This window comes from Stomoxys calcitrans, chromosome 2 (assembly GCF_963082655.1).
Source record: "Stomoxys calcitrans chromosome 2, idStoCalc2.1, whole genome shotgun sequence".
Classification (NCBI taxonomy): Eukaryota; Metazoa; Arthropoda; class Insecta; order Diptera; family Muscidae; genus Stomoxys; species Stomoxys calcitrans.
This window is the reverse complement of record NC_081553.1, coordinates 234,424,236-234,451,825: the sequence shown is the minus strand read 5'-3', so window position 1 is coordinate 234,451,825 and position 27,590 is coordinate 234,424,236. Positions and strand designations below refer to the sequence as shown.

Below are 27,590 nucleotides of genomic sequence, written 5' to 3'. Positions count from 1 at the left end.
TCAAAGATAGGAATTGAAAATTTAGTAGCTCCAAATGAATCCGCCTCACGCTCCTGGACCAGCTCGCTTTTTCCGAGGGCGTTTTCGTGGAGGTCGACCAAATTATTTTTTCAAACGCAATGGTCGCACAATTCCTGCTCATAGTACAGTTGCCGGTGGTTATAGTCGCAGAGGAGGTCGCGGAGGTGCCGCAGTGCCAGCGGCAAATACTTCCCAAGCTCCATTTGTGCCACCATGCAGTTATTTGCGTCCCCAATTCTATGCTGCTCCAGAAGATGCTGGTCAACAAGTGAGTTCCATAGCTGTGGAGACACCTATGCTTTGTCCTGGTTGGCGTTTGTATTTCTACAAGGAATCCTATGAAGAGAGCAACGTATTAAACGCTCGTCTAAAACTGTTAGAAACGCACTACAACAACAATGTAGCCCATTATGATTTTCTAAATATACAGCGTCAAGGTTTCTTTAAACTGAATGCCAATATTCTGCAGCAAGATGAGCAGTTGAAAAGCGAATGGCCCACATTGATGGATGACATGTTGGTTAGACCCATGAGAACCCTGGCCACATTTGCACTGGCAATGCATTCATTGGCCACCATGGCTTCTATCGATGTGTCTCTAAGTCAGGAACAGAGTACAAGAGATCATTATGTACCCAAGATCATTAAGCCCCGAAAAATATACGCCCGCCCCATGGGTTTTATGGCGGAGCGGCCCATGGATATTGTAGGTTCACTAGAAGTCGACCAATTGTATTGTGTACGCGGGGTGGTTACATGCGTGGGACCCGTCGATGCCTCGGCCACTTGGATAGCTTACAGATGTGGCAGATGTAAACAGGAACAGGCGCTAAGGCAAGGAGGTAAGTCAAGCTGTAATAAATAATGTAATGTGTTAAATGTCTAACGGTTTGTTTTCGTTTTTGTAGGGTTTCATGTAGTCCGACCTTATTCGTGTAAACGCCAAGGTTGTCTTGCTAAAGCCGGTTTTGGAGAAATTCGATCTTCGCCTTTTACTCGCATAACACCAAAACAAATGATACGCATAACTGAATCCCGTCTAGATTTATCGTTACATTCTGAAATCCAGGCCAAACATACACTCGATGTGGAACTAAGACATGACTTAGTCGACACTATTTCACTGGGTCAAGAAGTCGTGATCACAGGCATTCTTAGAGTGCGTCCACTGCAAGAGCAACAAGAATGCGATCAATACGCTGCTTTTGCGGGTAAAATGGAAATTTTTATGAAAGCCACTACCATAGTAGATGCAAAGGAAGTCAATCATCCATTTAGTGAGAAAGATATTGAAGCCATAACAACAATAAATGGTGAAAATGACAGCTTCAAACTGTTGGTGAACTCATTGGCTCCCGAAGTGTTTGGCTATGAATTGGCTAAAGCAGGTGTGTTTTTGTCCCTGATTGGCGGAGCTGGCTCTCAAGTTCATGACGAGGATGAGATTAATGTGTTACTGGTAGGAGATCCTGGCGTCGGCAAATCTAACATAATACAAATGTGTTCCAAGATCTCTCTAAAAGGTATAATGATATGCTTTGTGGCAGATTTTAAAGTTTAACTGAAATATTCCGTTGCACAGGTTCTTTGGTGCAGGCTAAACGCGGAGCCTCTAGCAATAATAAAAAACTTACCATTTCCGTTAAAGGTCGTAGCAACCATATACTGGAATGTGGTGGTTTGTTAGAATCTAGACACAGTCACTGCTCAATCGATGATATTGATCGCCTAACAACACAAATGGAGTCGTTTATGAATGTTTTACAAATACAGTCTACCTGTTTGGCCTACCCCTTTATGTTTTCGTCATTTTCAACACCCACATGTGTCATTGCATCGGCAAATTCTATGCGTGGCCATTATGATCAATCCAAGATGTTGACAGATAATATTCGAATCCCAGCACATTTGTTAAATGAATTCCATTTGGTGTTTCTGCTTTTGGATAAGCCCAACAAGGAAATGGATACCTCGCTATCGGAGCATATTAGAGCTGTTCATCGGGGAGCCAAAAAGAATGCAGCCATAGCCAACAGATTCGATCAGAAAATAAAAACCAACAATTCCATGAATATGACTCTGGACGATGATGATGATAACACTGATGACTACGATTTGGGCGAGAGATTAAAAATAAAACCTGAGGAAGAAAATGAAATCGACCTATTGCCTGTTATACTGTTAAAGAAATTCATTGGTAAGTACAACTTTAATTTTGCCAAGGTCTTATATTAACGCAAATGCTTTATTTTACTTTTATATATCTTTGCAGCCTATTCTCGCCAACAAGTTAGACCCATGCTTACGGATGAGGCCAGTGAAGAGATAAAACATTTTTATATGGATTTAAGACAACAGTCAGAGAATTCTCTATATTCTATATCCTCAGGGTAAGCAACGTTATTTTATGCGTATTTTTTTATGCAGCGAAAAAAGGCTTTGAGGAATTTTGGTTGATACCGGAATATTGGTATATCCACTCCCATCAATTGCACTAGGCCGATTATGAGATTATTATTATTATTGACTCAAAATTATCGAGATTATTAACTCAAAATGTCTATGTCAAATTCCTACTCTATTCTCAAATACCTTGAAATTGAGCCCACATTGTTATAGTAAGGCTACATGTCCGTTAGTGCCTTTTGAGGTAAAACCCTCTGAAAGTTGAATCCATATTTCTAAGTAAGTTTCGTGCTGTACTTTTAAAACCCTAATTATCACGATAGGTGGTTTATGGAAAAAGGTTGACCTCCAAACACTTGACGTCGTTCTACATGCCGCTTTTAGTTCTGATATTGAAATATAAATGGTATTGATTTTTTTACCTTAAAGTACTGTACTCTCTTTCTTTGCTTTTCACAACTCTCCGCCAACTATTTCATTCATTAAGTTCATAGTATGGCCACACAATTAGTTACTTTGACTCCTTTCAATGTTTACTTCAATGTTTAAATAAGTGCGTTGCCTAAGTTGTATTAAACCGTTGCCAACTTATTAATCCGCTAATGTCATTGTCCATAGCTGCAGCTTAACCTGCTGACTAACCTTCATGCCAAAGAATACCAAGTAGGGTCACACGCATCACACCACCATACAGCCGCACCACCACCATACAGCATACTTTTCTCTTGCACATATCAGTCACCTGTGTTTATGCTTCTTCTTTTCCTGAAAATCAATTCCTCATTTTCATGGCCTTTCCTTTCGGAAAATTAATTTTCATATACTGCATATTTCTGAAAAAATATCTTTCGATTGATGTAAATTTCATTATAAAAGCTTTTATAAAACCCATCTACTGCATATGACCTAGCACAGTGGAGAGTTTGAGCTGGAGAGCTGCGTGCATATGATGCTCGATACGACAAGGCAAACCAATGGCCATCATGTTCCCGCGGCGATAGCTCGTATAGACTTGAACGAGCTTTCTCACCTAAAAGAGCCTTTTCAGGATCACCTCAACATGCAAATGTTGCTACAACAACAATAACAACAACCTGTTGTTATAAAAATTTTGTATTGTTGTGCAGCTTCGAAAAACACATTCAAACAACAACAATGCAAATGCAAAGTATAGCTGGCAAAATTTCGATGACACTATGATACTATCGATATTTAATTTTTTGACTGAATATCGACTGATATTTTTCCGATGGATACTAACGGAAAAACTTAATTTTTTTGCAAAATTAAACAACAATAAACGATGCGACACGAAATGCATGCTAAATGCATGGCGCCTATAGAGGGCACAATTTTCATCCGATAAGGCTAACATTTTGTACAATGATTTCTCTCATGACTTCCAACTGACTTTTTTGATCTTGGTTTTATATGGTGCTTCTATTGCTTCTATATAAATCGATCTCCTGATTTTTAGTTCTCATTTTCGTTTGAAATATAGGAGATGGGAAAATAACGATAGTATCCATATTTAGTATTAAAACTATCGAAAATATCTAATGTTGCAATTATCGATAGTTGGCCAGCTCTTCGCCTTTAAGCCGAGCCGTAAAGCTGAGTTTACATGGCACATCATGATCGTACTCATCGTGTGTACGTGTTGATTATAGCTTTTGCCTTAAACATCGATTTTTTCTTTTCTTTGATTTTATTTAAATTGTCATACTTTACTTCTCATTTCTTAACATTATTTGTCACAGAACCTGTTTTTCAATATCTGTCAATTAATGATTACACATTTCTTTGTAAACGGTAATAGATAGACGTCAAGTGATTTTGATTTTTCAGTCTTGACTAATGTTTATGTGTACATGTGACGAATACTCCTTTGTTTACACCAATACTATTACAATGACCAAACATCAGATGTGCCATGTAAACTCAGCATAAGGAATTGGCTGACCTACATGCCAAGTAGGACAACGCACATCACACCCCCACAAAACTCTCACCTAAATAGTGCAACTCTTTCTCCCGCATCATTTGTTTCGCTTACTCTCACCACTAATGCTCCCACCTCCCACCACACCCATAACGAATGCTTTAGAAAAAAAGCAACAATAACTTGGTGTGTTTATGCTTCTCCTTTTATTGAAAATGAATTTCTCATTTTATGGCTTTTCTTTAAGGAAAATTAATTTTCATATATATTCGTCGCTTCTTCGGAAAAATATATTTCGATTGATGCCAATTTCATTAAAATCCATGCAGCCGTTTGGCCGTAATATATACCACAAAATCGCCTTTATAAACCCCTATTTAATTTTTACTACATTGATGCGTAACCGAGTGCAGTTACTCAGACTTATGTTTGTTGTCCTATAGCGATGCCAAAGGTTAAGTAACATTTCCATTAATTTTTTTTTTTTTAAATAAACTCAAAGTTTTTTGTTATTACTCTCTCATGGTACATGTGTATTATCTAGGTGTGTATGTGTGGTCATCGCAATAACTTCATATATGATGATGCAGGCAGCTCTAGTAAAATGGCCAGCACAAACGACAAAACATACGAGGCTGCCAGGGTAAAGATTATGAAAGCAAACTGTAAAATTGATTTTTTTTTAAGTTAAGCTATTTTAAAAATAAATGATAAAAGCTTACGCACCATAATGCCGGTCCCAAAATAAATAGGTTCCCTTAAGGTAGCAATAACAACTCTACAAATTAGTAGGTGAACTAGAAAGGCGCCATAAGTCAAACGTCCCAGTATACGAAATATAGGAAGACAGCAGAATTTTCTTAAAACCCCTGAAAGTGAAAATAAGAAAAGAGTGATTAATGGCAATTTTTCGTATTTGATGCACATACTTTTTTTCAAATTCTACATAGCTTGAGAAATTTGAAGGCGCATTTGGTGTTTTATATTTTCTTAAGGCCTTAGTTGTATAAAAATTTGTCTATATTGCTGGAGGGGATGGGCTTTTAAACCCATCTTAGGTGCAGACTATCGCTACAACATATAAAACTTACATCCACATTTTGCCGCCATCCCAACAATGAATGCTGCCAAACCTAAGCCCCAGAAATTTCTCTGTATAGAGGCATAAATACTGGCCCAAAGACGCACATCTTCTTCATTGTAATACTGCAGGAAGATATGACCAGAAAATAACCACAATATGCCCACTGGTATTAGAACGTAAAACATTATGTGAAACAATTTGTTTTCTTTAATTTTCAATCCATTCGTGGAAATGTGATCATAAATTAGAGCGGCCAAAACACCAAAGAAATAACATCCAAAATTCATATGAAATGGTACATAGAATTCATTAAATTGACGACTCTCAATAAAGGAATCACGTTGTATTCTAAAAAACAGAAAAACCCATAGGGAGATAAGATGAAATAGCCATACATTCCATTCTTTGGCATACTCACTGTGGCGACGGCAAAAACAGGGCACAGAATTTGTTCACGTAGGTTGTCAGGCCTGATATGAAAACGAAAAAGGCCAAAGTTGCCCCAAATATCCATTTACGCAAATTGACAAACCTTTGACAAATGTGGGAAAAAATTGTAACTTATTTATCTCTACGGCATAGATTTTTGCAACTTACTTATGGGCCAGCATTAGAATTAAAATACTAAGCACAAAGGACTGGGTATCTGATGCTAAGTACCATCCTTGCAGCATGCACTAAAAAGAGAACAAGTATAAAGTTAAGTTCAGCTAATACAAAATCTTAGACCCCGTTTACACTGCTCATTATATGGGGATTTAAGGCTCTCGACATCCGTTTTTTTTAAAGGCAAAACAGATGATCGAGCCATTAAATCCGAATTTAAAGAACAGCGCAAACGGGGTTTTATATTCCCCCCCACCATGGGTTGCCAATATCAATGAGTGCTGTTCGGTTCAAGTTTAAGCTCAATGATAAGGGATTACCTTTTTATAACCTAGTCCGAACGGCGCACAGTGGGAAATTTTATCTCAAAAGTATCGTTTCAATCAACGCACAGGCTGATCTTCATGAAATTCGGCAAATATGACTTGTTGTTGTAGAAAAACAAAAATTTTTGAAGCAAATCGGTTCAGATTTATATGTATATCTTATGTATAAAAATGAATTTGTGTTTGTTTTTTTTCGGTTTGTTTGTTCCACATAGACTCAAGAACGACTGAACCGATTACCTTGAAATTCTCACATATTGTGTAGGTTGGTCTGGAAAGAAACATTGGCCATACCCCAAAAGTACTACGCAAAAATAAAAGTGGACCGATCGGGACAATATGTGATTCAAATGATAGGTATTCAAGAGTATAGTACGAATTTCATAATAAAATTTGGGTCCAAGTACCGAGGGGGGCCGCCCCAGCCCCAAAACCCCTTAAAATAGGTTTACTTGATGATCATGACAATATGGGACTCAAATGAAAGGTGTTGGGGAGTAGATTAGGAATATGTACGGGAAGAAGGAATACGCTTTAGAATTTGTTGATATCGGAAGGGGGCGGACCCTCCCGTTACCCCCAAAACACCACCCAAATTCAAAAGTGGACGATAAGGACATTATGGGTATCAAATGAAAAGTGTGCGGGTGTAGATAACGAATCTGAACAAATACAAATTCATGTCGAAGTATAGGGGGTCACCCCACCCTTTCAAAAAACGCCCAAAATGGGAACTTTAGCCAATCACGACTATATGGGACTCGGTTTGTTTGTTCCGTATAGACTCAAAAACGGCAGAACCGATTTTCTGAAAATGTTCGCATGCTGTGTAGTCTGAAAGGAAACAAAGGTTATACAATTTTTCTATATCGGAAGGGGGACGGACAAAATTATGGGTGGCTTACGGAAAAAGAAAGGAGTGTCCTGCTTAATTAATTTGATTTTAATTTGAAAGTACGAAAATATGCCATCATTCTGTCGAACTGCTTCATTCACGAAAATGATAATCTCAATATACGTTTTTAAAAAGTCGACATTTTTAAAATGTTTAAATAATTTCTTTTTTCAAAATAATAAAAAAAATGGTGTATTCATTCTTTATATGTAAGGATTTTAAGCCACTGCTATTCTTAAACATTTCTTGTCCAAAAAATGTTTCTTAAAAAAAGGGAAAATTATTTTGACAAACGTTGTTGATATTGCGTCCAGCTTAGACCAAATTATAATTTGGTATTTTTGTGACAAAAATAAAAAGAAGCTCAAAAGAAATAAATTTTGACAAATATTTCAAGGTACGCAGACCTAAAGTTTCATAGATCATATTCTTAATTTTTATTCAACAATTTAGATCAATCAAATTGTCTAATGAATTATTCATAAACATAAATAGTCCAACGTTATCCATGCTGCAGGTTTTATGAGATTCATACGGCCGAACATTGTTTTTTATTGTCGCCAAGAGTGGTAACCTTTAAACATTTTCCCAAAAATTGTATGGTATTTTGTCAAATAGATTTCAATACTGGGCCACTGTGGGGTATAAGCTACTAAACTAAGTACACAGACAAAAAAATATCACGAAAATTTTTTAATTCAAAGTTCAATTGAAAAAGAAAAATGTTTTCAATTAAAAAATTAATTGAATCAATCATTTTTTAATTGAATCCTTTTTTTTCAATCACGATCGTGATTGAAATTCTGATAATTTTTAATTAAATAATTAATTGATTCAATAATTTTCTTAATTGAATCCAAACTTCTTTCAATTACGATCGTAATTGAATTTTTTGCTATTTTCATTAAAATCTTAATTGATTCAATTATTTTTTTTTTTTTTAAATTGAATCTGAACTCTTTTCTATTACGATAGTCATTGAAAATTTCAATTAAAAAATTACTTGATGTAATGATTTTTTATACCCACCACCGTAGGATGGGGGTATACTAATCTATTCATTTTGTTGGTAATGCCTCTAAATATTCCTCTTAGACCCCATAAAGTATATATTCTTGAGTTGATCTAGCCATATCCGTCCGTCCGTCTGTCGAAATCACGATAGCGGTCGAACGCATAAAGCTAGCCGCTTGAAATTTTGCACAGATACTTAATATTGATGTAGTTTATTGGGGATTGCAAAGGGGCTATATCGGTTTGAATTTTAAAGGCTTCCAACAACTGTGCCAAGTACGGTTCGAATAGGTCTATAGCCTGATATAGCTCCCATATAAAGCGATCTCCCGATTTGACTTCTTTAGCGCTTACAAGCCGCAATTTTTGTCTGATTTGGCTGAAATTGAGCATGTAGTGTTTCGTTATGACTTCCAACACCTGTGCCTGGTACGGTTCAAATCAGTCTATAATAGTTCTCACATAAACCCATCTCCCAATTTGATTTCTTGCGTCCTTACAAACCACAATTTCAGTCCGATTTGGCTGAAATCAGTCTATAACCTGATATAGCTCCCATATAGGGCGGTCTCTCGATCATCCTTGTTCGGTTCCTAGAAGCTTTAATTTTTACTGGTTTGGTATGTATAATGAAACTATGCCCTTCAACAAAATTTATTTTGTATACATTTTTTGCAAAATCCATGGTGTTGGGTTCCCAAGATTTGAACCGGCCGAACTTAGCACGCTTTAATTGAATTTAAAAAAATTTTATGTATAGAATGTGATTACAAATGTAATCTTTTTTAATTAAACAATAACGGCCTAGACCACAAACTTTTTTTCTTTTTGCCACTCAATTTGTTCGCCAATTCATTGAAAACAGCTGTTTTTATAGAGGGAAAACAGCTGAGTTGGCAAACGAAAACGAAGTGACAAAAAAATTCAAGTGCTCTAGGCAGTAAGTTCGAATAATTTTTTAATGGAATCGGAAACATTATTAGACCGATTTCATTTTTGGGAAAACCCCCGCAGGTGTTTTGTTTCTAAGCAGTGATCATGGACCCACACATAAACCTCCAACTCGTGTTACAGGGTTTTACATATGTTAATCGTGTTGCATCGAAATCGACAGTTCGCTTTTGGCAAAAATTTAAATATAACTTGTGAATAATTTTTGTAAAATTTTTAATTGATTCAATTAAAAAAAGATATTTCGAAAATTCCAATCATTTTTTTACGTTGGATCAATTAAAAAATTAATTGAAAATTCAATTCTTTTTTTATTGGTTCAATTAAAAAATTAATTGGATATTTCAAAAATTTTCAATTAACTTTTTAATTGAATATGCAATTTTTTAATTGAAAATTTTTTATGATAATATCTTCATGATTAAAGCAATTTCATTTAAAAAATTTATTACATCAATTAATATCGTGATTGAAACCCATTTTGATTTTTATTGCTGTGTTGCAGCAATAAAAGTTGTTATGATTTTTTCTTACTCTCTCATTTGTTCTTAGATTATTGTTAAGATATAACAAATTAATCCAGCCATTTTTGCGGCATGACAATTGTTCACGTTCAAATATGTGACGAAACATGGGACCGCCAGCATTATCGAAATACACACCACTCCATAAAATGACAAAGCCATAGGGTATAGTTAGCCTGTAAAATTGTTCTATTAATTAGTACATTTTTATGTTTGGAACCTTTAACTTGCCTACCTTAAATATCTGAAAATATTAAATTTCAGAAATGTCACTAAATACTCCATAGCTGACATTTCCTTATTTTCCTTGGCCACTATCAACCAATTCAAAGTCATTAATAAGCCTCCTATGACGAAAAATGTGACGGTCACCAAGGATCCTGCCACCAGGATGGTGCCAGCGTAGGTGTGTAAAAGACGTTCTGGATCCTGGGGATTGCTGATAGCACTCTCATACAGAACCCAATTGGTGTGAGCAAATATCACCAAAAACATGCAAAAGAATTTGTAGCAATCTAAGAATCTTAATTCCCTTCCCATGCGGCCAGAAGGTTGCTGGTTCAAGCGATACCAATTTCGTGCCATTGAGAAACCAACTCCAAGTTTGGTTGCTTAACGAAAAACCAAAAGTTGAAGAAGGTTTAAATGGTGCGGTGCAAAAATAGCCTACCTAGGTCTGCGGGTGCCGCCGTATAATGATCACGATCTGTTAACAGCTTGTTGTTCCGTTTATGCTTCAGATATAAATCAAACAAACTACTCATGAGCACGCATAGAGTCAAGACACAAACCACGGCATAGAAAGCAAAATTCCAAGCATCTAAACAAAAAAACACAACATCCAACAGTCCAGAGATATAATTGTATGTTCCACTTACCGAATTGAACATCTTTGATGCTATTGTCACAATATTCAATAACACTTTCGGCAGACAGTTCGTATTTCTGCAAACGCAGATTTACACATTGATTGGCCAGTGAATTCAGCAGATGACGATTTTCCTCTTCTGATTTGAAAAGATCCAAATATGTGTTCACCTGTCCCCAGAAAAAAAGAAAGAGAAGAACTAAAAATAAGTAAGATTGTTAATGAAAATGGAAAAGAAAGTGTAGAAGCTATTTAAAGACTAAAATCCCTCAATTTGAAGCTGACGGAGGTTTAGCGATATAACCTTGACACTGCCTAATGATATTGATCTTTCACACGCCCAATTAATATGTGGATATGTAAGTTCGGTACAGACATGAGTGACTTTGGGACGGACATAATAAAATTAAAAGATGAGATGTTGACCTTTCGAGGCATGTTTGGGATACACTTCAAACGAAATTCCGGGAAATACCATCAAACTAATCAATAAAACAAATATTAAACTTGTTATGCTTGAAGCTGGGAAAACTGAGTGTACAGATGTATGAACATATGTCAATTTACAATAATTGTTATAATTATTGTAGCTATATATCATTTGTATAGTAATTATCACCATTCGACTATTAATGGGACTACTAGTTGTTATACATTTTACCTGTGATGCCCGAGGTTTATGAGTGTATGCCTTAAGCCATTACTTTGTTGCAGTGTATTGAAACTTGGTGCTTAACTTGTAACATATGTATATAGAATGTGAGTCGAATTAGCCATATCCTGGGTATTGTTTATCAGTCAGGACCAGTGTTGCCATTTTTGGTAGGTTTCTTCGAAGATTGGTAGGTTTGGTTGGTAGGCTGGCCCAAATTCTTGGTTGGTTTTTCCAATACATAAATACTACCAAGTTAATCATTGAAAAGTCGCCGATTATAACTTAAAATTTTTTCACTTCTCGTCGTTTCTAGGTACTTACATTATTACATTATTTTTCATAGAAATCGGGTCAGATTTAGATATAGCTCTCATATATATATATCGCGGTTCAGATTTAGATGTAGCTCTAATAAATGTTCGTCAGATTTTGGATAACTTGCAATATTGTTGTCATTTCTCAACCGTAGCTATAGCAGTTTGAACACATTTGCTTTGATGCGTGTTGTTTAGTAACCCATCTGAAAACATCCGCTGAGGTCCATCAAAATAGAGGGTAGGTTGCCTTTCCTTACTGATTTATTGCTATTTTTCATCAATTGAATGTAGTTTTGTTTCGCACAACACGCGAAATCTGTGGAATATTGGCTTATTGTTCATATTGGCCTTTTACTGCCTATCATATGTTGCGATTATATTAGGTATTTTTTACTGGCTGCGATCAGGCAATTTCTTTTCTTTCAAAATATTAAAAACTTCTTTCATTTTATTTAAGTTTACTTCCAACAACCCCATCATAAATTAGCAGTAGCAGTTATTTTAAAATTTTCAGCAGCCATACCGTTGTTCCGAAATTCCAAATATTTAACTAACTCAGCAAGCAGTGTCTGCTACTATTAGCAGGTTTTATCTATAAGTGTGCTTTTGTTTGTAACACCCAGAAGGAAGAGAGATAGACCATTTGATTAGCATACCGATAGACTCAGTATCACTTTCTGATTCGATCTATGTTCGTCTTTCTGTCTGTCTCTTCAAATTTGGTATAGGCAACTTTTTTTGGCCTAAACACGAAGCCTATTGAACGTGGTAAAAATCGGTTCAGTTCTGGATATAGTTCCCATCTAAATGTTTGTTCGTCCGATTTGGACTATAATTTGGCACAAAGGGTTCTCTTTTAATTTTTGACATTGCTGTTGAATTTCCTAGAATTCGGTTCAGATTTAGACACATTAGGTTTAGAACTTTTGTAGTGAATAACAAATTTTCTAAAAATTCCACGACTTAGCCTGCATTCTCCAATGTGGTGTAGGGTATCAAAAGAGCGGCTTTGCCTGACTTTAGCCCGTTCCTACTTGCTTTAATTTTTCTACAAACAACTTGTTCTCTTATCGAAATGGTTACTTTCTACATTAGGCCAAACGGCGAAAAAATTGGAAATAAGTCCGCTACTTTTATTTTTCTCCAAAGTTTCACAGTCATACAAATCGATTCAGTAGATGAAAAGTTATAGGAGGCCACTGTAACGCCGAGGTTAGTATGTACGCCTATGATGCTAAACACCTGGGTTCAAACCCTGGCGAGAACATGGTACAAAGTAGTGGACTTATTTGCAATTTTTCTGCGTTTGGCACATTGTGATAACAAAACATCTACTACTTGTAATGTTTTTATACCCGCCACCGTAGGATAGGGGGTATATTCATTTAGTCCTTCCGTTTGCAACATATCAAAATATCAATTTCCGACCCTACAAAGCATATATATTTCGGATCGTCGTAAAATTCTAAGACGATTTAACGATGTCCGTGTGTCTGTCCGTCCGTCTGTTGTAATCACTCTAGAGCCTTAAAAAATTGAGATATTGAGGTGAAATTTGGCACAGATACGTCTTTTTGATGCACGCTGGTTAAGTTCTTGAATGGGCCATAGCGGACCATATTTGGATATAGCTGCTATGTAGACCGATTTTCCGATAAAAGTCTAATAACTAAAGGGTGATTTTTTTGAGGTTAGGATTTTCATGCATTAGTATTTGACAGACCACGTGGGATTTCAGACATGGTGTCAAAGAGAAAGATGCTCAGTATGCTTTGACATTTCATCATGAATAGACTTACTAACGAGCAACGCTTGCAAATCATTGAATTTTATTACCAAAATCAGTGTTCGGTTCGAAATGTGTTCAAATTTTGACAAATTTTGTTCAGAGCGATGAGGCTCATTTCTGGTTGAATGGCTACGTAAATAAGCAAAATTGCCGCATTTGGAGTGAAGAGCAACCAGAAGCCGTTCAAGAACTGCCCATGCATCCCGAAAAATGCACTGTTTGGTGTGGTTTGTACGCTGGTGGAATCATTGGACCGTATTTTTTCAAAGATGCTGTTGGACGCAACGTTACGGTGAATGAACACATTTCGAACCGAACACTGATTTTGGTAATAAAATTCAATGATTTGCAAGCGTTGCTCGTTAGTAAGTCTATTCATGATGAAATGTCAAAGCATACTGAGCATCTTTCTCTTTGACACCATGTCTGAAATCCCACGTGATCTGTCAAATACTAATGCATGAAAATCCTAACCTCAAAAAAATCACCCTTTATAAAAACGTTATTTTTCATCCGATTTTTCGTCCGAAATTTGAAACAATGATTTGTTTAAGGCTTCCCGATAACTGACCTAAATATTGTTCAGATCCAACTTTATTTGGATATAGCTACCATATAGACAGATCTCCCGATAAAGGGCCTGAAGACCATAAAAGCTTCATTTATTACCCGATTTTGATGCAACAGTGGGTTATTTGAAGCCTCCCGACATCTGACCTAAATATGGATTAGATCGGTCCATATGTAGATATAGCTGCCATATAGACCGATCTCCCGATAAAGGGTCTGAAGGTCATAAAAGCTTTATTTATTACCCGAATTCGCTGAAACTCAACACAATGGGTTATTTTGAGCCTTCGGACATCTGACCTAAATATGGTTCAGATCGGACTTTATTTAGATATAGCTGCCATATAGACCGATCTCCCGATAAAGGGTCTGAAGCCCATAAAAGCTTAATTTTTTAACCGATTTCGCTAAAATTTGAAACAGTGAGTAGGTTAAGACCTTCCAACATCCGACCTAAATATAGTTCTGATCGAACTTTATTTAGATATAGCTGCCATATAAACCGATCTGCCGATAAGGGCACTGAAGCCCATAAAAGCTTTATTGATTACCCGATTTCGCTGAAATTTTAAACAGTGAGTTTTTCTGAGCTTCCCGATATCCGACCTTAATATGGTTCAGATCGGTTTATAATTGGATATATCTGCCAAAAAGACCAATATTTTGTTCTACAAAATTGAATAATGACATATATATTAGACCACTCAATGTCCGTGCCGAATTTGGGTGCTGCAGTTATCCAATTTTCACCGAATTGTGACGAAAGGGGATTTACATATATACCCGAGGTGGTGTGCCTTTTTACTTGTTTTTATTATTTTTAATAATTCGAACAACCAATAGCGTTCATTGCACTGTAGAATTTTGTTGTACATTATTTTGGCTTCACGTTTTATATGACAAAGTGTTTCTAATGATTTCTTTTCAATATAATTGAATAAAGTGTCCAAAGTACACTCAGAAAAAAGTGGTTCACAGAATTAATTAAAAACCTTATTTCAATTAAGTAAGTCAATTTTAATATAATTTGGTTAAATTTTGTATAAAACAAGGAAAAATTGCAAGCGTTTAATAATTTGTACACATCATACGTTAGTGGTAAATAGTACATAAACTTGAATTTGGTAAATAATTTTACCTAACCAAAATAATATTGAACAATAAAATATTCCTTTGGTAGACAATTATTTTAATAGCTCATGATAAATGTTTCGTTTGGTAGACAACTCTTTTATTAGCTCATAAAATTAGTTCATAAAATTTTTCTAAATTTGAATAGTTTAGTGCAACTTAAAAGAAGCACAATTTTCAACTTAAAGTCTTCCAAAAATGTACTTGGGTTGAAAGATTTTTTAACTGAACTAAGCGCAACCACTAACATCCTAGGAATACAAGATTTGCTTAATGTTACTACAAATTTCCTAATTAAATAGTCATATTCACTTATCTTTTTTTCTCAATTTGTTATGCACATTTGTATACATAAAATATTGAAAAGATTCTTAATTTGTTTTCAATATCTTATTTAGCATTTTTCAGATAAATTTTTATAGCATTCATGCAAACATCTCTTCATCGCATCTAAGAATATGCCATATATTTTAAAGATCCTTCGGCAATTTTTGTGTTCACTTTTAAGACAATAAAAATTTTGTGTTCACTTTTAAGACAATTAAAATTTTGTGTTCACTTTTAAGACATTTTATAAACTTATTCACATAATGTATGTTTGTTGAAGAAGCGGCTTAAATCTTTGGAGATAAAGTGATATCTCACATAATACAAAAGTCAGAATTTTCAACATAAGTGTGAAATCAATTTTATTATATGGCTGTACAACTTGCAGCTTGAGGCAAGCGACTACCCGCAAAATCCAAGTTTGGATAAATCATTGCCTGCGGCAAATACTTCGAAATTTCTCGGTTTGAATGAAGCATTGTAAATAAGAACAAACACTTCCCCTAATAAATATGTAGAAATCCGAAAGAGAAAATGGACTTGATTGGGTCATATCATACGCCGACCGCGCATGATATAACGAGAAATGTCCTAGACCGGGAGATCGGTTTATATGAGACCTATATCAGGTTATAGAACGAATTGTTGGAAGACTTAACAGAACACCGCATCCAAAATTTCAACCAAATCGGACTAAACTTGCGGCTTGTGAGTGCTCAGGAAGTCAAATCGGGAGATCAGATTAAATGGGAGCTATATTAGGTTATAGACCGATTTAGACAGTACTCAGCACAGTCATAACAGAACACTATGTTCAACATTTTAGCCAAATCGGAAGAATATTGCGGCTTGTAAGGGCTCAAGAAGTAAAATCGGGAGATCGGTTTATATGGGAGCTATATCAGGTTATAGACCGATTTGGACTATGCTTGGCACAGTTGTTGGAATTCCTAACAGAACATCACATTCAAAATTTCAGCCAATCGGACAAAAATTGTCGCTTCCAGCGGCTCAAGAAGTCAAACCTGGAGTTCGGTTTATATGGGAGCTATATCTAAATCTGCATGGATATGGCCCATTTGCAATCCCCAACGACCTACATCAATAATAAGTATCTGTGCAAGCGGGTAGCTTTACCCTTTCGACCGCTATCATGATTTCGACAGAAGGACGGATGGCCGAGCTTAGATGGTATTTATTTCGAAATGTTCTTGAGTTCTGTGGAGCACTTCAAAGTAATTACTCATTTTAGAGGATAGACTAAAATCGAATAAAAATGTCTTTACCGCTATATGAAGTAAAATTTTATTGAAAATTATTTCATTTTAACTGAACCATGGGGTCAATTTTTTTGAGTGTATTTATTTGGAAATGTTCTTGAGTTCTGTGGAGCACTTCAAAATAATTGCTCATTTAAGAGGTTGTTTTGATGGTGAATTTAATTGAAATAACTTAATTTATTCTAGAGAAAACAATCAACAGTCTTAAAATAACAAATAATAGTAATAATAATTATAATTTAAATTCGTGTGGATAGTTCTAATTAAAATACACACTTGATATTGGGTGCAACCAGATGTACATTTTGATGTATGTGTCTTAAGTCTTTTGTTTATATTGCCGATGTGGTGGTGTCAAATTTTTGTACGTACCTTGGTGTTATTCACTAGAATTCCTTTAAATAGAGCATCAGCTTCTTTTTCTCCCAAAGCATCAATTTGTGTTCTACACCAATCCATGCATATGCCGAAATATAGATGTCCATGATCGAAGTGATGTTTATGATATTGCGAAACATCCTGTATGACCCGCCAAGCTGCTACATTGGGCTGAGCCAAAACATCCGCACGTACAAAACAATACTGAGATAAGTGATCGAACTCTTGTAAACAACGATCGTAGTCATCAAAGTCATATAGAGGAGGCATCAGGTAATACTGTGTCACTAAGTAACAGAAGAAAAAAAAAACAACAAAGGAATTTAAGTTCAGTTGATTTTTGGTTGCTGTTGTTGTGATAAAACGTAAACAGGAACGAATCCAAAACACAACACTGATTGCCTGCATATCCTTGAAACACACAATAAAGAACGTTTCTTATGTGGACAGTTTTGTTCTGGGTAAAAGCTGGGCTCTGTGCTAAAAGTGAAAGGAAACTTGTTTGGTTTTTTATTCTTATTTTATGTGGTTCTCTTTTTCATTTTTTGCTATTTAAGCACATCCCTGTAACGGGTTTTATTGTTTTGCCCTTCTTTGTGGCTAAATTTAAGCAATGGAAATTTTAAATCCGCTTTCATTTTGTGTAACAAGTTTCTGCTTTATATTACGCTGAGCTATGAAAATAAAATCTGCTTATTCGTTTTTGTGTATATTAAAATTCTAAGCTCAATACACATTAAAGCTCTGGGCCAAATTGATAATTGTTCAGAACTAATGCAATTAATAGAATGAATTGTAATGTGCAGCTGGCATAGAAAATGTAATTTTCATAATTTTAAAATATAAGTATTTTTTATGAAAGTTTCACGCTCATATTCAAGAAAAGTTTTGATAATGCTGCGGGCTTTTTTCTTTTCAATAAATGTTTGTTTCATTCTAGCAGCATTTTCCGATAACGACTCTGTCGATTTCGTTACAAAGATTCGAAAAAAATAAATGCATTCGACCGGGCCGAATCTTGGGAACACACCACCATGGATTCTACTAAAAACGTACACAAATGACTTGTGTTCTTTACGTACAACATTTTTGCCAAATCAGCCACAAATTGACGCTTCTTGTGGTCGTAAAAGTCTAATCGGAAGATCGGTTTATATGGGAACCCGGATAGATATAGATATTTTTAAATTAACATACACTTTTTATACCCTCCACCATAGGATAGAGGTATACTAATTTCGTCATTCTGTTTGTAACTACTCGAAATATTCGTCTGAGACCCCATAAAGTATATATATTCTTGATCGTCGTGACATTTTATGGCGATCTAGCCATGGGATTGCAAAGGGGCCATATCGGTCCATGTTTTGATATAGCTGCCATATAAACCGATCTGGGGTCTTGACTTCTTGAGCTACTAGAGGGCGCAATTCTTATCCGATTTGAATGAAATTTTGCATGAAGTATTTTGTTGTGATATCTAACATTTGTGCCAAGTATGGTTCAAATCGTTCCATAACCTGATATAGCTGTCATCTAAACCGATCTTGGGTCTTGACTTCTTGAGCCCCTAGAGGGCGCAATTCTCATCCGATTTTTGCACGTAGTGTTTTGATATCACTTTCAACAACTGTGCTAAGTATCATTCAAATCGGTCCATTACCTGATATAGCTGCCATATAAACCGATCTGGGATCTTGACTTCTTGAGCCTCTAGAGGGCGCAATACTCATCCGATTTGGAAGAAATTTTGTACAACGGCTTCTCTCATGACCTTCAACATACGTGTCTAATATGGTCTGAATCGATCAATGGCTTGATACAGCTTCCATATAAACCTATCTCCCGATTTTGCTTCTTGTGCTCCTACAAGGCGCAATTCTCATTCGAATGAACTGAAATATTACACAATGACTTCTTTAATGCTCTGCATTCATTTATGGTCCGTATCGGACTATAACTTGATATAGCTCCAATAGCATAACAGTTCTTATTCAATCTCTTTGTTTGCCTAAAAAGAGATACAGAGCGCATAGAACTCGACAAATGCGATCCATGGTGGAGGGTATATAAGATACGGCCCGGCCGAACTTAGCACGCTCTTACTTGTTTTTTAGTTGAAAACGATTTTAATTTCAATTCAATTTTTAATTGACATTTTTTTGGCGAATTTTTTTTCTGTGTACCTACTTTATATATGAATTATTTTCAAGAAATCTAATCGGCCAATGACTGAGGCCTCTAGAAGTCACACTCTTGATGGCCCGAATTTAATTTATTTTTCATATTCATTAAAATCACGATATTTTTATTAATAACTAAATTATATTTAAACTTTTTTTGCCTCAATGAATTTAAGCACTAGGCTGGCTGCGGTGCTTTAATTGAATAAAGAAATTTTGAGAATCATTAAAAAAAGTCTCGCATTATAGAATTTAAGTGCGCATTGCGCGATGACTTTCACAATAAGAACTGTGTTAATTTCATTCAATTATCACCTGTTGCACTTATCTCCTCCTCCAAATTTTTGTTTTTTTTTTTCAAAAATACTTACTGTTCATTTCGAATCCTTGAACTTTCAATTTGAACGTAGATATTAGCATGACATACAAGTAAAATGTATTTTTGGTAAACATTTCTAAACAAATATTTTATTTTTTTTTGGCACTTTTGTTATTTATTGATTAAATTAAAATTCGTTTTTTCACTTTTTATGTAGGTGGCAAATTGTCGGGATCGTTGGCAGTTTTGTTTAAGTGTATTTAGCAATTGCAGCACACAAAATTTTTCACTGTACCGCACGCATAAAGAGCTACGAAGCGATTAAACTGAAAGAATCTCCACGCAAGGAAATTATTTCTAGCTATTTGTAAATTATCCCCAAACTTCATACAGATTGAGTGCCTGTGATAAGGCTTCAATGACCATAGGTATGCAATACCGCACCACTACACATGTATTTATTTGAATTTGCTATTCGCATGGATGGCAGAGTACACAGCATCTGGTTTGATGGGGGAACACAACTCGAACCTAATACTACGGTTGCATGTTATGAACAAGGTGAGCCAAGTGTGTAAGCCATGTTTAGTCAACAACAAATATTCGCAAAAAAAAAATTCCGGCCAAGTCCACTCTTGAGTATCCACCACCATGGATTCTGGTTTATATGGAGGCTATATCTACTTATGGTGGGATTTGGCGTGGTTAGCGTGGAGGGTATAAACGTTATTCGCATACCAAAGTTCAGCCAAAACGGAAATCGAATTAAGAGGTACAGTACGAATCTGACTTCTAAATTTGGCCAAATGTCTAATGAGGTCGCCTCACCCCATTGGAATCTAATGGCAATCTCATCCCAACCCATAGAAAATCACAATAAGCGAAATTGGAACCCCATGGCAACAATATGGGATCCATAATGAAGAGTATTTGGGCGAAGTAAGAATCTAACATACACATTTGAGACTTAACGTCGGGGGCGTCAAATCTCGTGGAACACTTTAAACTCAAGCTTCTGTACCAGGCCGCAGGGAGTGGCTATACCCCAATTCCCAATTTCACATATTTTAACCGATGAGGATGTTGAGACGCCTTCGACCAGCGGTTGATGGTTTATTCCGAGCCCAATGGGACCTTGGTTTAAGTGAACTGTATTGACTTCGAACTTTACACTTTAATGTGATACACTTAACTAACTTATTTCAATAAAGTGAAAACGGAAAGAATGATAATCAAGGGAAAATGAAAGTAAATAAGAGCCGCTCTTCGCGAGCAATTTCAATTCATGTGGTTTATTCCGAGGCCACTTTAAAGTGATACACTTAACTAACTTATTTCAATAAAGTGAAAAGGGAAAGAATGATAACTAAGGGAAAATGAAAGTAAAAAGAGCCGCTCTTCGCGAGCATAAATTCGGTGTTTCAAAGAGAGGAAAGTAAATGAAAATTGGAGCGAATCCATGGATACTCTCCGTGAGCTTAGTAGTTGCAGAGTTGGGCATTTCAATGCTGGTGAACTGGCTTCAACAGAGGACAATATGGCTTAAAGGAATGCATGCAAAAATTGCCATTTTGGCAAGTGTGTATCGCTAACTGTTCATCTGTTTTCCAATTTCAATAGGCTTCATCCCTAGGACGAAAAACATACCTGCTCCAAATTTTAAGACGATCGGATTGTTGTCATGTTGTTATATGTGATAATGGCGATCCTCATCTTATAGGTGACCAAGCTGGTTCCGGTCCAAAGGACCGATCGCCGCGGCAATGTTGATTTAAAGGCGCCAATAACTCGCCTTGTCATATCGATCATCATAGGCACTCAGTATTTATGCAAGAGCCGGTGAACCGGTGAATGAACACCAAATAGATGGAACCTCAATGTTCCAGCCCGTATTATGCTCACAGCTATCCCGTGCTGGGTCCCATATATATGTTCGTCCGATTTTGAGAAATATTGCAGTCAAGTGCTCATTTGTTAACCGATTCTCTCGGAATCTGGCAGGAAGGATTCTCTTATGACTCTTAATATGACTGGTGAATTCCATAGAAATCGGTCTAGATTTAGATATAGCTGCCATATATATATATATATCACCCGATTTTCACTTCTAGAAGTTAAGATTTGTATATATGTATATAAGTAAATTTTAATTCCGTGTATAGCAGAAGGCACGGCGGAGCGTGCTTGGGTGGACACGCCCTGGCTAAAGGTGGTATTACACGATATGTATTTTCAAAGGTGGCAACTATTAAAGTTGTACACTTCGTGTGCTAGGTACGAAATCTTGTATTTATGCCCTACACCACTACTGCGGTACAGGGTATTATAACTTAGTGAATTTGTTTGTCACTTCCAGAAGGAAGAGAGATAGACCCATTGATAAGTATAGAGATCGACACAGAATCAGTTTCTGATTAGATTTAGCTATATCCGTCTTTGTGTACAAACTATAGGTCGCAGTTTTCATCCGATCGTCTTCAAATTTGGTATAGGCATGTTTTTCGGTTTAGAGACGAAGCCTATTGAAATTGGTGGGTGGAACTATTTACACACAGACACACAACTATTTACTCGCAAAGAATAAAGAAGAGCAATACTCCCCTCCTTACTATGCCGATTACATTGATGAGTCTGGCGATTTTGTTCAGGGAGAATTCCGGGAGAACTTGCCTGAGCATTCTCTTTTTATATCTACTATTGATCGCTCTCAGTTAGGACGACAGGACGAATGTGGTTGACTCAGCCGAATTAAATTAAAGGACTATTTTGTTTCCGAAGATGGCTCAATACCTTGGCAAGGAAAATATTCATTTGTTATATAAACCAGCATTTTTAAATCAATGTTGTTAAACTGACCACAAATAGAGAGTTGGAATACTGAACAAATTTTTGATATACCGAGGTGACCAATTTTAGGGCCCTGCCAAGAGGCGCCCGCACAACATAAGATTTTGAAAGTTTGCATACTCTCTCTCTCTCTAACCACTCCAAATTTCTGCCCGTTCTCACACGGCAAAGTTTTTGCTCGGCTCAATCCCACTGTGCGACAGACAACTTATAACTTATCGTTAAAAAATAATGATTGTTGTTGTAACAGTTTGTTGTAATATATATTTCGTCTACTTGGTTCTGTGCGTTTAACCGTATCGGTTAATCTGTAATCTGTCAGGAATCCCTTACTTTGAAACTAAGGTTAGCATAGTTCGATCGGTGGCAGAATAGGTCAAACCCAAACAACTGTATTGTTCTGTTGCAAATAGGAAGCGAATTTCGCCACTCAAACACACTGGAAGTATACAGATGTGGAACTAGTACTGATAAATTCAAGATTGTAGCATTTCTAGCACAAAACTAGTTCCCCGCACCACCTCGAGGTGGTTCTGAGATTCATCAAGGCTAGAGTAGATGGCCGTATTTTGTTAAAAGAAAAGTTTGATTTTCCGTCTGAGGTGTATGCACCGCCACCTTCTCTATCTATTGGTGGTATTCATAGTGTTGGGGGTTTGTGTTAAGGCCTCGGCCAAGCGTTCAGTAATCAGACACTTAACGTTCTCCTGTGGCAAATTGACCGAAGACAACTTTGCATCAATTTTGCAGTCCATAAACCTGGGGTCATTTGCAATACTAGCGACCAGAGACACGTTATGGACCTACAATTCTCCAGAAAGAAATTCTCTAAAAATTAACTTAAATTTTGAAGCTCACCTTACCAACATTTCGCTGGAGCAGCAATTTACAATTATATTAAACTATTACCCAAATGTGCCAATTTTTCAAAATACCCGGCGTGTCAACTTTGTTAAAATATTCGGATGTGCCAAATATTAAATAATACCTAAATTTCAAGATACTTTGTGGCTGTTCAACCATTTAACCGTGAATTGAACCATACTTAGCACAGTTGTTGAAAGTCATAACAAAACACTTCGTGCAAAATTTCGTCCAAATCGGATTAGAATTTCGCCCTCTAGTGGCTCAAGAAGTCTAGATCCAAAATGGGTTTATATGGCAGCTATTTCAAAACATTGAACGATATGGTCCATTTAAAATCTCAACCGACCCACACTAATAAGAAGTATTTGTGCAAAATTTCAAGCGCCTAGCTTTACTCCTTCGAAAGTTAGCTTGCTTTCGACAAACAGGCGGTCATGGCTAGATCGACTTAAAATGTCATGATGATCAAGAATACATATACTTTATGGGGTCTTAGACGAATATTTCGAGGAGTTAAAAACAGAATGACGAAATTATATACCCCCATCCTACGGTGGTGATATAAAATATTATCAAAGCAATTAATCACTTTTTTTGGTTAAAAATGTTATTATTAGTCAATACCATGTTTGATTGGTAAAATTTAAGTCAATATATTTATACCCACCGCCATAGGATGGGGGTATACTAATCTAGTTATTCCGTCCGTCCGTCAGTCTGTCGAAATCGCGGTAGCGGTCGAACGCGTAAAGCTAGCCGCTTAAAATTTTGCACAGATACTTAATATTGATGTAGGTAGTTTGGGATTGCATATGGGTCATATCGGTTCAGATTTTGATATAGCTCCCATATAAACCGATCTCCCGATTTGACTTCTTGAGCCCTTACGAGCCGCAATTTGTGTCCGATTTACCTAAAAATTTGCACATAGTGTTCTGTTATGACTACCAACAACTGTGTCAAGAATGGTCTAAATCGGTCTATAGCCTGATATAGCTTCCATATAAAACGATTTCCCGATTTGACTTCTTGAGCCTGTGGACGCCGCTATTTGTGTCCGAATTGGCTGAAATTTTGCACATAGTGTTCTGTTATAACTTCCAACAACTGCGTCAAGTACGGTCTCCCATATAAACCGATTTCCCGATTTGACATCTTTGCAAATTGCAAATTTAGCCCATGAACATTCCACTAAGGAACAGAGGCAAACTTTTCACATATCGATGAGTGCAGTCCGATTCAAGTTTAAGCTCAATGATAAGGGGCCTCCTTTTTATACCCGAGTCCGAACGGCGTGCCGCAGTGCGATAACTCTTTGGAGAGAAGTTTTACATGGCATAGTACCTCACAAATGTTGCCAGCATTAGGAGGGGAAAACCACCGCTGAAAATGTTGACATCTTTAGTCTCTGGAAATCCGATTAATCTAAAATTTTGCCCATAGTGTTCTGTTACAACTTCCAACAACTTCGCCAAGTACGGTTCAAATCGGTCTAATCCCATGCATGTATCCCGGTTTCTCGATTATCCTTTGGGTTCTTAAAAACTCTAATCTTTGCTGGTTTGACAGAAGTTTGGTATGTAGAATAAAATTATGCCCTTCAACTGAATTAAGTTTGTATAAATTTTAAGCAGAATCCATGGCGGTTGGTTCCCAAGATTCGGCCCGGCCGAACTTAGCACGCTTTAACTTGTTTCTGTATACTATTTTGAAGTCAGCAATTCAAACCCTGTCACCAACCGTAAAAAAGAATGTGAGTTCAGCTAAAATAGTCGTAGACAATTGTTCATCGTATACACTGACTAAGTAATAGTTTAACTCCATTTAGTTTACATTGAACTATCACGAAGTTCATATGAAGTAATTATTTTTTAGATCTGCATTAACTAAAAGTGAATTCAGTTAAAAATGTTTTACACAACTGTTCATCATATGCAATGAATAAAGAATAGTTTAGTTCTATTTAGTTGAACCATCACGAATTATTTTTTAGATCTACATTAACTAAAAGCGAATAAAAATGTATTTTATGAAGTTCAAATTTATTCGAAAGTAGTTTATTTTAACTCAACCATGGGTTAACTTTGTTTTAGTGTAACAATGGCACAATTTGGATTATATCAGCGAAATCGAGTAACTAATTTGCTTCTTATGGACTCAAGACCTTTAATTGGGAGATCGGCCTATAAAGAAACTATACCAAAATATGGTTCTAACTGGACCACATTCGCCACGAATGCTGGCCAAATGGCCTTATACAACTTAGCGCTAAAGATTTCATCGAACTCGCAGAATATAAGCGCTTTGCATAGGCTTACTAACATTAATCGAGAGATAGCAATCGTCTTAAAATAATACGAATATCAAGAAAACATGTTGCTAACAAATTGAACAAAATTAATAAACGCTAAATGTTTTCATCCAATATTTTAATAACTAGAAATACTTGGTTTTATGGCCTTTATTTTAATCGCGATTCAACATTTACTATTTACAATTAATTTAGCCTATTGTTTGTTTCACTTACAGTCATTTAGCTGGTCTGATACGCTTGTGCCAAGCTCGAGCCCGCATAGACTTCTCCCGGGAAGTAACAAAACTCCATGTTAATGATGTCGTTTCCATTGTCAAACAGAGTAATGTTGACATGGCTTTGGGTGATTACATTGATATAAATCCGGCAACCACAGCCAGAGCATCTGTCGGTCAGCGTAGCACGAATCCCAGTTCCCAAGGAAATGTGCGAAAATTCATACAAATGTTACAAATGCGTTCGAGTGCTTTGTCAAGGCGTATTTTCGAATTTGACGAGCTGAAAGATATGGCAAGAAGAATTGGCATATCTTGTGGTGTTACAAATCTGATAGACGTCGTTAATTTGCAAGGCATTCTATTGAAGAAAGGTCCCAATATGTATGAGGTTATGTCTGATTATTGAGTTTTGAACTTAAAGAAATTGAAAATTGGTATTAAGTTTAGCTTAGTCTGTCCGAAAAATTTCTCCATTAGTTTAAGATTTACAGAAGTATTATTCGTTTTTAAGAGAACTTTCCGCTTCTTACTCCATGGAATATTGTATAGAATATTCGGTAAGATTCGCTTTTTTTTAAAAAAAAGCTAGAAAGCTAAAAATGTCGGAAAGGAAAGTATTCATCAAATAAGTTGAGTATAGCTTCTAATTAATTCAAATTCATGTTTTTATAGTTAACCTTCTGAAATATATTGTTTTCGTTGGCATTTAAATTTGTTTTTGTCTCACCCCCTAGTTTTGGTGTTTTGTAAAAGCAATTTTCAAATCTGAAGGTGAGTATTAAGTTCGTGTTTCACGGTGAAAAAAACATATATTTTACGATTACCTTTGAAAAAAAAAACCCGGAAGTAGAAAATACACTCGAAGCATTGATACTCAAACCCAATTTACTATGGAACACGAGAATGAAGAGAAGTTACCATATCTGGACCAAAGGCTTGCGCAAAACCATTCATTGGTGCCTGTTGTTGCTGAACTCGTGAAGCCACGTGACGTTGTATTTCAAGACTGCTGAAGAGCGAGACACTGAAGATAGAGTAAAACGATCAAGTTGCTCTTGGCTTGTCAAGAAGTCAAGATCCCAGATCGGTTTATATGGCAGCTGTATCAGGTTGTGTACCGATTTTCACCATACTTAGCACAGTTGTTGGAAGTCATAATAAAACACCTCATGCGAAATTTCAGCTAAATCGGATGAGAATTACGCGCTACATTGGTTCAAGAAATCATGATCCATGATCGGTTTATATGACAGCTATACCAGATTAATAACCGATTTGAATTATACTTAACACAGTTATTGGAAATGATACCAAAATACCACGTGCAAAATTTCAGTCAAATCGGAGGAGATTTGCGGTCTCTAGAGGCTGAAGAAGTCAAGACCCAAGATCGTTTTATATTGCAGCTATATCAAAAAATGAACCGATTTGGCCCATTTACAATCCCAATCGACCTACACCAATAGGAATTATTCGTTCAAAATTTCAAGCGGCTAGCTTTACTCCTTCGAAAGTTTGCGTGCTTTCGACAGACAGACGGACGAACATGGCTAGATCGACTTAAAATGTCACGACGATCCAGAATTTGTCAACGCCAACTATATGAAAAATTCGCAATTACTTTTTGGGCAACCCAATATAAAAATTAAGTGACATATTTTAATTTTAACAAATTGAAGGCAGCAATGAAAATTACAGAGATCAAATTAATAAAAGAGAAAAATAACTTTATAAATTGTATAAAATTACTATATAGTA

The 27,590-nt window shown here is 36.2% G+C and overlaps 2 protein-coding genes across 3 annotated transcripts; one reads left to right on the top strand and one right to left on the bottom strand.

The window, feature by feature from the left end:
* The first annotated feature begins 23 nt into the window (after positions 1-23).
* On the top strand, positions 24-27,440 carry LOC106095627 (DNA replication licensing factor REC). Of its 2 annotated transcripts, none has more exons than XM_013262899.2 (5): positions 24-863; positions 930-1,544; positions 1,604-2,218; positions 2,294-2,411; positions 26,567-27,440. In XM_013262899.2, the coding sequence occupies exons 1-5, from the start codon at positions 35-37 to the stop codon at positions 26,580-26,582; spliced, it is 2,193 nt and encodes a 730-aa protein (XP_013118353.2). In that variant the 5' UTR covers positions 24-34; the 3' UTR covers positions 26,583-27,440. The 2 variants fall into 2 exon arrangements, with proteins under 2 accessions (XP_013118353.2, XP_013118352.2); XM_013262898.2 differs by lacking the exon at positions 26,567-27,440 and adding an exon at positions 25,830-26,543.
* Positions 4,854-19,765, bottom strand: LOC106095628 (O-acyltransferase like protein). Its single transcript, XM_059363427.1, has 11 exons — positions 19,639-19,765; positions 17,079-17,371; positions 10,648-10,807; positions 10,440-10,589; positions 10,005-10,380; positions 9,780-9,945; positions 6,051-6,130; positions 5,872-5,985; positions 5,461-5,801; positions 5,096-5,238; positions 4,854-5,032 (listed from the first exon to the last, which is right to left on the bottom strand). The coding sequence occupies exons 1-11, from the start codon at positions 19,718-19,720 to the stop codon at positions 4,928-4,930; spliced, it is 2,010 nt and encodes a 669-aa protein (XP_059219410.1). The 5' UTR covers positions 19,721-19,765; the 3' UTR covers positions 4,854-4,927.
* Positions 27,441-27,590: the final 150 nt, after the last annotated feature.

Bases quoted from the DNA above. Each gene is read 5' to 3' on its own strand.
- LOC106095628 (XM_059363427.1), bottom strand. From the start codon at position 19,720: ATGTTTACCAAAAATACATTTTACTTGTATGTCATGCTAATATCTACG. The intron at 17,372-19,638 runs GTAAGTATTTTT...TCTGTTACTTAG, and splicing joins TCAAGGATTCGAAATGAACA to TGACACAGTATTACCTGATG. The intron at 9,946-10,004 runs GTAGGCAAGTTA...ACAATTTTACAG, and splicing joins AATATTTTCAGATATTTAAG to GCTAACTATACCCTATGGCT.
- LOC106095627 (XM_013262898.2), top strand. From the start codon at position 35: ATGAATCCGCCTCACGCTCCTGGACCAGCTCGCTTTTTCCGAGGGCGT. The intron at 864-929 runs GTAAGTCAAGCT...TCGTTTTTGTAG, and splicing joins ACAGGCGCTAAGGCAAGGAG to GGTTTCATGTAGTCCGACCT. The intron at 2,219-2,293 runs GTAAGTACAACT...ATATCTTTGCAG, and splicing joins ACTGTTAAAGAAATTCATTG to CCTATTCTCGCCAACAAGTT.